This window comes from Kogia breviceps, chromosome 2 (genome assembly GCF_026419965.1).
Source record: "Kogia breviceps isolate mKogBre1 chromosome 2, mKogBre1 haplotype 1, whole genome shotgun sequence".
In the NCBI taxonomy this organism is placed as follows: Eukaryota; Metazoa; Chordata; class Mammalia; order Artiodactyla; family Physeteridae; genus Kogia; species Kogia breviceps.
The window spans coordinates 107,147,432-107,159,584 of NC_081311.1; the positions used below are offsets into that span (position 1 = coordinate 107,147,432).

Consider the following 12,153-nt stretch of genomic DNA (forward strand, 5'->3'; position numbering starts at 1 on the left):
TAGTGGTTTTACATAGTTAAAGCTACCCAATATGTGGCTCTCTTATACTTTCTTTATAAAGCTATCTTTATAAATATTACTCTTTAAATCTACTGAAAGTGTTCCAAGGCACTCACTCACCCTCCACTGGCAGTTTATTTCATTTTCACATGGATCTAATTATTAGAAAAGGCTTCATTGGCAGGGTGGCAGCAGAGGATGATTGTTCTTGGAATCACATAAAATTTAAGTTTAAATCCTCTTTTGCCATATAATCCTCTAAGTATTTGAAAACTCTCATACCCTAGTCTTTCCTTTTTCAGTTTAGACATTCTTCATTCTATCAGATTTTTTATGTTTTACAGTTTTATATTCTGATTGTTGTTTTGGATATTTGTCTTTTTTAGAACTACATTTCTTCATGTTCTGGGGAAATTTTGTTTGCAGGCTCATTTTGAATGAAGGCTTTATTTACAGTTTTTAACTTTCTCTCCCATCGTCTCTAGTGGTTTTGTAAATTTGTGGTTGCTCCTTACCTGCAGAATATTTCAGACGCTGGTCTTAAAATGGTGTTTGGAGCCTTTTGCTCTGTATTATTATTGGGGTATTGCACATTGAGTCTTGGACTCATTGGATTGCTTGCTTGGGTCATGAGAGTGGGTTTGTCCCCCCGCTCACACAACTTTCCCTAGCCCCATACCTTCCAACAAAGCCATTGCACGAAGCAGGAGTGCCCTGCCCCAGGGTCTGCCTTAAGCAGAGTCTTACAGTACCCTCATTCTGGGCGAGTACTTTTGGTTCCATTTAATGCAGCCTGTAATCCTGGCTCTCACTGCCTTCATCTGCATGTGGAACTCAGCAAGCATATGCCTTCAGCCCCATTTAACACTTAGGATTTTCTGTACTTTTTCTAGGGCCCACAAAGATATTTATGTCATGTTTGGTCCTAGGCATTTCTTTTTGGTCATCTCTTTCTGTATTTGTCTACATTGCTTTGTGACTGGAGCGGAGGTTATGTGTCAAAGTGACCTTGTTATGGTTTCTAGATCATTTACACCCAATTACAGGTGAACGCTCATTTGATATCTAGACCTGAGTAAAAAATAATTATTCCTGACCAGCCAGAATCTTACCTTGCTTGTCTAGGACACAGCAGCCCAAAACTGAATTAGCTTTTTTTTTTTGGCAGCTACCTTATTTTGTGACTTGAGATTGAGTTTGTATTCAGTTAAAGTTACTAATGACATTTATAGATGCTGCTGCTGAGCTAAATGTCTCTTTATTCCTCCTGACCAGCAGTATCAGCAGCACCTGGAAACTGGGTAGATATGCAGAATACTATTGAATTTACATTTTCACAAGCTTACTAGTTCATTCCTATGCATATTTAGGTCCTATTCCACATTAATATAGGTTAACCAGTTTTTAAAAAATAAATTTATTTTTATTTATTTATTTTTGGCTGCATTGGGTCTTTGCTGCTGTGTTCGGGCCCCCCCTAGTTGTGGAGAGCGGGGGCTGCTCATCAGTTGTGGCGCAGGGGCTTAGCTGCTCCGCAGCATGTGGGATCTTCCCGGGCCAGGGCTCGAACCCGTGGCCCTCGCATTGGCAGGCAGATTCTTAACCACTGTGCCACCAGGGAAGTCCCAGGTTAACCATTATTAAGGGAAGCTGAGATTGTGGGATATTTGGATGATATTATTAATTTTTATGATTTTTAATGAATGTAAAGATAGATCTAAATTTTCTGATTCATTAATATAAACTACATGAGTGGCTGTTTGTCACAGTCTAAAATTCTGGTTAAATATTTAAGACTGGCTTTAATTTGAGTTTATTTTCATTTAAAAGAAAGAAAAGACATCATCTTCTCAAACCTAGTGTTACACTTTATATAATAGTTTTACTTTATTTAAAAAATGAGTCACATTTTTTTCCACATTCAACGTGCCTGAAGAGAATAGTAAGAAATTATGTTTGTATAATTAAAACTGTATAAGATATTTTGAAAGAGCACTTTACATAATAAAATTTAATATCTCTTTTCCTGGTAGTAGTTTAAACAGCTTTATTTTAATGTAATTTGCTCTCTGGCATTAATTCATCTCTTGAGCTTTTAAGCTGTGAGAAGTTCTCCCATGAAAATGATTTCCTAAATTCTGCACCTTTGGCTCTAATAACTTGGTGACTTTGTTTTCCTTTTTAATGGCTAGAATATCATACATTTTTCATGGCTAGAATGTGCGTGCCATATCTAACACTATAATCTGAAAATCCACATTTCATGAAGGTAGTAATCTATCCATTCCAATAGTTTGAAGTTTGGTTCTGGTATTTACAAGGGTACTAACAGTTACATGGTATTGTCTTTGCATTTATTTCCTAGGGATGTACTTTAACTCCATTGCCTCCAGTTAGTATTGCTATACGGTTTACCTATGTACTGCAGGATTGGCAGCAGTATTTTTGGCCTCAGCAGCCTCCAGGTGAGATAATTTAGAACTATATTAAATTACTGAATATAAATGGAGAGAAAATATATCCAGAAATTAAAACTATTTAACAATGTGTTTCAAGTGTTTGAAATATTTATAGCTCATTTAAAATGTAATATTGCTGATTTCATTGCCTTTATCATTTTTTTTCTCTTTAAAAAAAGCTGTGTAGGTTGTTCTAGAGACAGAATTATTCTATACCTGACAATCTGTTTTTGAAAGCTAATATTATTTATAAAGCATTCCCTTGCTGTGGAACATCGTGTGCTGCAAATTAGTACGTAATGAGTAAAATGTCTGCTTTCAGAATATAATAAGAGAAGCCACCCTCGTAGGCTGAGAACAGACACGCACAGAACCTTATAGAAAGTAGAGTTTGAAGAAGAGGGCTAAATAAGGAAAGCAGAAAAGAGAAAAAGATGTGTATATACATATACACTTATGCTGGGAAGAACTGTAGAATATTTTACTTTAACTTGCATTTTTATAAAATGATTAAAATCATTTTACCTACTTAACCATTGATATACTGATTCATTAACAGTCATTAATTATTAGCCTATAATAAGCCGGCTCTGCCAGCACACAGATACGAACAGACATTATCTAAGTTCTAGAAAAGCTCAGCCTGGTGGACATTTAGCTTAATTAAGTGAGGTTTAGGTTCCTGGATGTTTCTCTCACAAAAAGAGCAATTATATCCAAGTCTATCTAATAAGAAATTTCATATAAACTTATAAAATAATTACAAGGATTTTACTAGCCTGAAAACATTTTCCATTCTACCTTCCTCAAAGAGCAATAAATTATAATAAAATAATATTTTTTACTGTTTATTTTTGTTCCAAAATGTTTGGTTTGTTTATGAGATTGAAAATAGTAAATTGATTATCTTGGGATAATACTAAAATTAATGTAGTATATTTAGCTTTTGGTGGTTATATATACTACTACTGTTTTATTTTATATACCACTGAATAATTTGAAACTAATGTGCAGTGAAAGAACTCAATCTAAACTACAACAGAGGGAAATAAAAGCTAAGCTGAGATTTATATTAGAAGACTCAAATGTTTGTTTTGGTAATTTTAGTTTCCAGACAACAGTACGCCTTTATTAATGTTCTATTGCTAGTTTTTAAAAATGGACATCAAAATATTAACCTTCTTTCTCAGTGGATTGAAAGGCATATAAATTTTTAATATTTTCTCTTTCAAAGGGAAGGAACTGAACATGTAATATGGGCCAGACACTGTGCCTGGCATTTTATATACTGTTTCAGGTAATTCCCATTTACCTATGAGACAAGTATTATTATCTTTCTTAGAGAACAAAAAGTACCTGGCCCAAGGCCACATGGTCACCAAGTGATAAAGTTCACATTTAAATCCTGGTCAAACTCCAAGTCCCATCATCCTTTCATTCTACAGTGTAGCTTTTCAACTTTAAATTTGACTAAAAGTTTTGTACAGTTATAGTCTATTAATAATTTTTAGCTTACTGGTTTAAAAAATGTGCTTAGGACTTCCCTGGCGGTCCAGTGGTTAAGACTCTGTGCTTCCACTGCAGGGGGGCATGGGTTCAATCCCTGGTCAGGGAACTAAGATCCTGCATGCAGTGCAGCATGGCCAAAAAAAAAAAAAAAAAGTGCTTATTATAAATTTTGAAGCTCTTAATTCACATCTTATAGTAAAGCTAGTCATTGTGATCTTTATTGTAAGCATTCTTTAGTTGGAAAAATGGAATGAATTGACTTGAAAATTTACTGAATCAAGTAATTGAGCCATATTTAATAACTAATTTTAATAATTTAGGGTATAGATAATTGTCAGACATAATTTTAGCAAATCTGGGAGTGTTCATAACTCAACAGTAGACTTTAATTTTAGAAATTCTTAGTGTAGTGTGAATAATTAAAAACAACCATCTATTATTTCATAGAGAAATCTTTTTGAAGTCATTTAGAAGTGTTTATTACTTCTTCAAGAGGGATGGAGCAAAGGGGTGATATACCCTCGAAATTTTCCTCTAATATCAGATACCATTCATAATGGAATGGAAATTCTTTTCTGAACTTCAGATATTTCTGTGTACTGTCAGCTGATAAGGTTTTATTAATGATGACTAATTTGGGCTATTCAGAAATTATTGACAGCAAAACTGATGAATAGGTTGATGATTAAATTTTTTAATACTCAGATAATCTTAATCTTTCTTTCAGATGCTATCAGTCACATTCTGAGAAAATGAAATTTACAGGAATAATATTCTCTTGAGTAATATTTAAGGACTATTTCAGAAGAGTAAAATTTAGAATGCATAGCTTGAAAACAGCACTTTACAAATAGGAATTAAATGTGTTCTTTTACTGTAACATTCTCGGGGGAAGTCTTTAATATCTGACTGTTCTCTAAGTTGCTATATATATCTTAATGTAGACACTATTAAAACTTTAATTTCTCAAAGGGCTGACCTACCTAGATTTAAATTCTTATTTCTCCATTTTTGGCTAACTGATGGAAAAAATTTTTTTTTCTTGTTTAGATATAGATGCCCTTGTAGGAGGAGAAGTGGGAGGCCTGGAATTTGGCAAGTTACCATTTGGTGCCTGTGAAGATCCTATTAGGTGTGAATTTCATTATATCATTTAAATTATGGGACCTTACTTTTTAAATTAAATTGTTGTTGATTTTACTGTATTTTATAATACTGCAGCCTCCTGGAATGAATGTAGTACTGGAAATAGAGAACTACATGTAACAATCTGTCCATCTTTGTTTCTCTGTAACTTAAGAAGTAAAAGAGGGTTTAAAGTAATACATAAAATGTACATAATATAATTGATTGATTATTCTTTATAGAAGTGGTTCTTGGTATACTTTGGGGGAAATATTTTAAACATTGAAAAGCACAGACAATATTTTATATAACAAATTTTCATATGTCCATGACCCAGAATTAACAGTTGTTTTCATTTTTCCTGGCCACTTTTTCAAAATACACAAATTAAGACGTAAGTAAGAGACACAAGGGTGACCTTATAGGTTACCCAGTTGCTTTTCTAGAAGAACTACTGAACTTTAAAAAAAAAAAAAAGCAGTTTCACATGAGAATGCAGGGGTTGAAAAATTTAATCACTGATAGCACAATATTTGGAAAATATAAACAGTGCAGATATAGAAACTGTCTCATTTGTTAAACTCTTTGGTTATTTAAAAAATATATTCACATGTATACATATATCTTTAATACTCTCACATAAAGGTAGAAATAATAATACTTTTAACTTAAAAATCACTTAAGGGAGACAGTAAAGTGAGTATCTTTTAAAATTGATATTTATTATATGTGCCAGGCACTATACTAAGTAAGGAAGATACCGGAGTAAATAAAACAGACAGTTTCTGCCTTCTTGGCATTTACAGTCTACTTAAAGGAAATAGATGAACTAATCACCTAAATAAACATACAATTATAAATTGTGGGATAATTTGAAGGAAAAGTACAGGATGTAATGACAGTAAAATGAGGAACTAGTTTAGATTGATATGCCATCAGTAAAGTCTTCTCAAAGGAAGTGAAATTTATTCTGAGTCTCAATTAGGGGAGGATTTAGCCAGGCAAAGAGTGAGAGAATGACCATTCCAGGTGGAAGGAAGAGCCTCTGCAAAGTGCCTTGATGCAGGAAAGAGCTTGGCGAGTTTACTGAAGAAAATAGAAGGTGGCTATCATGGCTAGAATGTAGTGAGCAAGGGAGAAAGGGTGTAGGGTGGATTACAGATATATTTGTGGCCCTCCAACTGGTTCATTTATTTGAATTTCACTTAGGGAAAATTTTAGGGGGAGAGAAATAAATTGACCTGGTAGAAATCTGAATGTTTAATGATTAAATACTTCTTCCAAATTTATATAATGATGTGGAGTCAGTCAGCAAAGGAACAAGTGATTGAAGAAGAACACAGAAATAAGTTGAGGGTAAGATGGTGCACATTGGCAGACCATTTAAATCAAACAGTGATTAGCAAATGTTGTGGGCACTATACTTTTGAAAAAGCATCTTTGGTAGTGGAAGAGGAAATGAAGAGGCTTTTTCTGGTGTCTTCTCTCCTTGTCAAAGAAATTGTTCTATAGTTAGAGGGAGAGGAGAGGCCATAGTCATAAAAGCTTAGGAACTGAATCTGCGGTTTATGCCTAAAAATATTCAGGAGTGTATAGTTTTAAACCTCTAACCATTCATGTCCTCTGATATCACATACTGTTTGTGGTCATTTTTTTTACATTAAAAATTAGTCTTATTTAAAATAATAAATTCACGTTCAGTTGAAAAAATTTAGATAACGTTTAAAAAGGCAAAAATCATATGTTTAGTAGTCAGATTATTTAATTGCAAATGGTACTCATCAACTCTAATTCAAGCAAAAAATCAGTTTATTGGAAAAGTATTTGGTAACTCAAACTCAAAAGTTTAATTGGGACCATTGTAGAACTGGGCTCAGAAAATAGGCTTGAGCCAAGGGTGCCTAGTTGTCCGGTTCATAACCAAGGTTACACTGCATTGTTATGTAGTGCTGGCCCTGCTCTCACAGTGAATTCCTAACTGTACTTGTAGATTCAGTGTCTCAGACAGGAGTTGCTAGTTAGTCGAGCATCACCAGATATCAGAGAAGTGAAATAATTGGCCCTTTTGGCTTCTGTACTCTCCAAATGTAAGAAGTAGGTTCAGAATCTAGATAGGAAAAAAATAATCAGTAAATTCATAACCCCCCTACTCATAGGTGATCACTGACAACAGCTTGTTATATGTGCTTCCAATATTTTTCATATGCATGAAGTAGGTATATATATGTACATGTTTATGTATATATATATATATATATATATATATATATATATATATATGCAACAAGGGCCCCCAACACCACCCTTAGGTTGATTTGCTGCTAGGAAGACTCACAGGATGCAGCCATAGTTGTACTTATACCTATGATTTATTACACCAAAAGGATACAATGCAAAAAAATGGCAAAGGGAAAAGGCATATAGGGTGAGGTCCAGAGCAAACCAAGGACAAGCTTCCTCTCCCAGTGTCGTCACACAGGACACGCTTAATCCTCCCAGCAATGAACTGTGACATGTATGAAAGGCTGTCTACCAGGGAAGCTCATTAGAGGCTCAGCATTTGGGATTTTTAATCAGAGACTGGTCATGTAGGCACCCTCTGCCTAGCATGTACCAGAAGGAAACCAGATGTTTGCATAAACTGTATTGTTTGCACAGGTAATTTAGGCAGAGTGAGCCATTCTTATCAGGGAATGGTAGGAATCCTCCTGAAATTCAAGTTTCCAGATGTCAAGCCAAGGGCCAACCTTGCAAGTAGGCCTTTCTAAGTATCAGGCCTGCTATGATAACTCTTTACTGCACAGAATTTTTGTACATTTTATAAATGTATGTCATCTTGTACATTTTTTGTGGCTTGTTTTTTTTGTTTTGTTTTGTTTTTATTTTATTGGGCTATAGGGGATGGGTTGGGAAATATCTCTAAGTTATGCCCTACTAGGGAAATGATCATTCTAATTTTCCTGGGGTAGCTTTCAGAGCTTTTTCTTTTTCTTGGAGCTGCTGCTCTTGCTGGCAGCAGCCTCTTCAGCTCCACTGCTGAGAGGCTCCTCCTTGGAAGAGAATTTCCTCTTTTTCTTGGGGACCCTCTTGTTTCCTGACTCTTCAGGGTCACTATCTGGTTCCTCTTTGGGGAAAGATTTCTTCCTCTTGGTAAGACTTCCACTGCTAGCTGTCTCTTCAAGATCACTACTAACCAGCTCCTCCTTGGAAAAAGATTTCTTTTTTGGGGGTTTGGAGGAGACAGATGGGTCTTCCATTCCATTCTCCTGAGGAGCCTCCTGGGGCTTTTGCCTTTTCTTCTTTTTGGGTCTTTCACTTGTCTCCTCACATTCCTCCGGGGTACTACTGTTTTCTGAAGACACATGGCTTGTTTTTGATTTTATAATTTCACATGGAACCTTTCAGAAATTTAATATTCATCTATAATAAGAGGTCAGCAAACTATGACTGGTGGACCAAATCTGGCCAATAGCCTGTTTTTTTGTAGGTAATGAGCTAAAAATGGTTTTTACATTTTTAAGGGTTTTAGAAGAAAAAGACCAAGAATATAACAAGCTACATGGCCCATAAAAAGCCCCAAATACTCTCTGGTCCTTTGTAGAAAAAGTATGCCAATCCCTGATCTGTATCATGGTGTTTTCAAAATTGAGATATAATTTATGTACCATAAAATTCACAATTTTAAAGTATACAGTTTAGTGTTTTTAGTGTTTACAGAGTTGTGCAGCCATTATCAGTATCTAATTCTGGAACACTTCATTACCCCCAAAAGAAACCCCTCACCTCTTAACTGTCATCCCCTCCTAGGCTCCCTAGGCCCTCTAGCTCTAGACAAATACGAATCTACTTTTTGCCTCTATGGATTTGACTATTCTGGACATTTCATATAGATTGGGTTATACCATATATGACCTTTTGTGTCTGGATTCTTTCACTTAGCATGTTTTAGAGGTTCATCCACATTTAGCATGAATCAGTACATCATTGCTTTTTGTGACTGTATAATATGCCATTGTATGTAATACTACCACATTTTATTTATCCATTCATAATCTGATAGACATTTGGTTTACTTATACTTTTCGGCTGTTATGTATAGCATAGTTTTTTCTTGCAGACATTAACTTTATATGAATGTGCTACCGTTTGCTAAACCAGGTGTTTACAGTTTTTTTGTATTATAAATAATGACCACTTTTAACATATTTATATGTACATCTCTGGTTATTTACTGAAGATACAATTCTAGAAGTAGAATTGTTGAGTCAGGATGTATATATACAGTATTAAAGCTTATGGATATATTTTACGTACGTTTTGTTTATTTTAGTGAACTCCACTTAGCAACTACATGGCCTCATCTGACTGAAGGTATCATTGTGGATAATGACGTTTATTCGTAAGTATGTTAAGAGTAGTACATGGAGGTTTACAAACTTCAGTAGAATAAATTAACTGCGAAGTGGTTAGCAATTTTTCTTTGTATCAGTTTCTGATACAGTTGGTTGTTGTTTTTCTATTTTTAAAGATCACTTTTTAGACTGATTGATATGTATTATAGATGTGTTTTAAGCTGTGGGCTTTGGAGATAGGGTCCTTAGTTCTGGGAAAATGAGCAATCTGAATCTTACTTGGTTTTAGCAAAGGTGTTTTTAAGCAGTTTGGGATTCAGTGCATAATTCTGTTGAACCTCTCTTAGCTGGTAAGAAGCATTTGATAAACGGCTTTGAAGAGATGATGGTTATCAAAATATGTGGGAATAATATTTGATCATTAAATGTCAAATAACAGAACTTCCATGTCATATACTCCTGTGCAATAGAAAATTGCACAGGAAAAAATTGAAAATTACAGTGAGCACTATCCTGGAAGAACATGGAGAAGGAGGAACATAATTTTAGTACAGTCTCATGCTTGATGCAGAACAGTGAGAAATAGAAGACTTTTTAAAAAATAATAAAATAAATGTGTTATATTTTCTGATGGTAAAAGTAACGTGAACTTTTAAAATCAGATGTTTTAGATGAGTAAATTAAAAGAAGAAAGTAAAGATTATGTACAATTCCATTACTTAAAAAATAACCAGTTAGCATTTTGGGGGTATATCTTTTTAAGGTATAAATTTATATATTAATTTGCTTCATTCATTTAATATATTTATTCATTTAATAAATGTAGATCTGTGTTGTCAGTTTTTAAATTGCTGCATAGTTTTCCTTTAAGTGAATGCACCATAATCTGTTTAACTGAGAAAATGGGGCACTTTTGATCTTGTGGAAATTTTTATTGTTTCTTTTTTTATTAATAAATAGTGTAACAAAAAGCAGATTAAAATTATTATGGATTCTTGCTTGTTTCTCGTTTCGTTTTCTTTATTCCTAAAATGTAATTCTCATTAGATTATCATTGTATGTTGCCTGTCAGGATCATTTTTATGTTTTTTGATTAGTTTGTTTTGATTTTGGTTTTTCCTTTTGTGCTTTTTTTGGTCTAAGAACTTTGATGTCTTAATGTTTTATTTTTTTATTTTTTTATTTTTTTATTTTTTTGCGGTACGCGGGCCTCTCACCGCTGCAGCCTCTCCCCTCGCGGAGCACAGGCTCCGGACGTGCAAGCCCAGTGGCCACGGCCCACGGGCCCAGCCGCTCCGCGGCATGTGGGACCCTCCCGGACCGGGGCACAAACCCGCGTCCCCTGCATCGGCAGGCGGACTCTCAACCACTGCGCCACCAGGGAAGCCCCCAATGTTTTATTTTTTTTAAACTTATCTAAATGGTCTGCATATGAATAACAGTAAGTTTAAGGGAGGAAAAATGGATTGCTTGTCCTTCTATATAATGTTTTTATTAGACTGCATTTTGGTAAATGTATGAGTCTTGCAGATTGCCATAAATAGGATCTTGTGTTTATTGTTTTGCATTTTAGTGATTTGGATCCTATTCAGGCTCCCCATTGGTCTGTTAGAGTTCGAAAAGCTGATAATCCTCAGTGTTTGCTAGGTAAGATATTTATGTTCCTTTCCTGAAATAACACAAATCTGTCTATCCTCCAGATCAGGAACACTGATCTTTATACTTTATTTCACCTATCCGAAAAGTATTTTTTATTTTAATTTTTTTACATTGTGACCTCCTCAGTTAACTCCATTAAAAATAAATCTTTGTCAACAACAGTGAATCCTTCTAGTTACTCTTGAATAGTACCAGCAGACTTGCTTTCTTGTCATTTGGTTTTAACTAGTCTGTACCTCAAAATTCTCTATATTTTCCCATGACCTGAGTTTATCCTCCTGATGCTTTTATGTCACTCCTTTTTTCCTTAATGTGGCATACTGTGCATCTTCCATTGTAGTGAGTGGAACCCCTTTTTGTCTTTTGCTGTCCACACTGAATTTGATAATCTTCTTAGAGCCCTTCTATAGGGCTCTGTATTGTACCTGCAAATCTTTTTTCTGGTAGAGGAAAAGAGGTGTTAATAATCTTGTACACATCATAGGGATATCTGAAGAAGTCAGTGGAATAACATAAATAGAAATACTTTAAGAGCTATCCATTGGTATTCAGATCCTATTATTATATCCCATGTCTAGAATTATCTTTCCCTTCCCATTTTTGTAGATAATATCTCTTTCATGAAATCTTATGAACCCATCTCCTCTTTCCAGTCTTTTTCTCTTATATTTAGCACATATGAAAATTATTTTCTTCATTTCTGTGTTGATGCCACCTTTATTTCATTTAACCTGATAAATTACCGTTCAACTGAGGAGTTATTGATGACAATATTAGGGCATTTCTCTAAAGCATTTTTTCTTGGGCTCTTTATCATTCATCATGTGCTGTTCATTAAATGCTTATTAGCACTGCCTGTGCTAACTATATAATAGTGAATACAAAGATAAGGTAAAATTCCTGCCATCAGTGAATTTGCCTTGGGGTATAAGGAGATAGAGGGTTTATATCAAGAGTTTGAGTTGGATAGACCTTGTTTGAAATTCTACATCCACCAGTTTGAGCAAGTTTCACAATCTCTCCCAGTGTCAGTAAGATAGAGGTAACAA

At 34.6% G+C, this 12,153-nt stretch overlaps 1 protein-coding gene across 8 annotated transcripts in view; it reads left to right on the forward strand.

Moving 5' to 3' along the window:
- RAB3GAP1 (RAB3 GTPase activating protein catalytic subunit 1) overlaps nt 1-12,153 on the forward strand; it is a 132,735-nt gene that overhangs the window by 78,299 nt on the left and 42,283 nt on the right. For all 8 annotated transcript variants that reach the window (XM_059053676.2, XM_067025929.1, XM_067025928.1 and 5 more), the window contains 4 exons: nt 2,366-2,465; nt 5,019-5,100; nt 9,424-9,492; nt 11,019-11,092. In XM_059053676.2, coding sequence (XP_058909659.1) covers nt 2,366-2,465; nt 5,019-5,100; nt 9,424-9,492; nt 11,019-11,092 — 325 coding nt within the window. The remainder of the gene's footprint in view (nt 1-2,365; nt 2,466-5,018; nt 5,101-9,423; nt 9,493-11,018; nt 11,093-12,153) is intronic.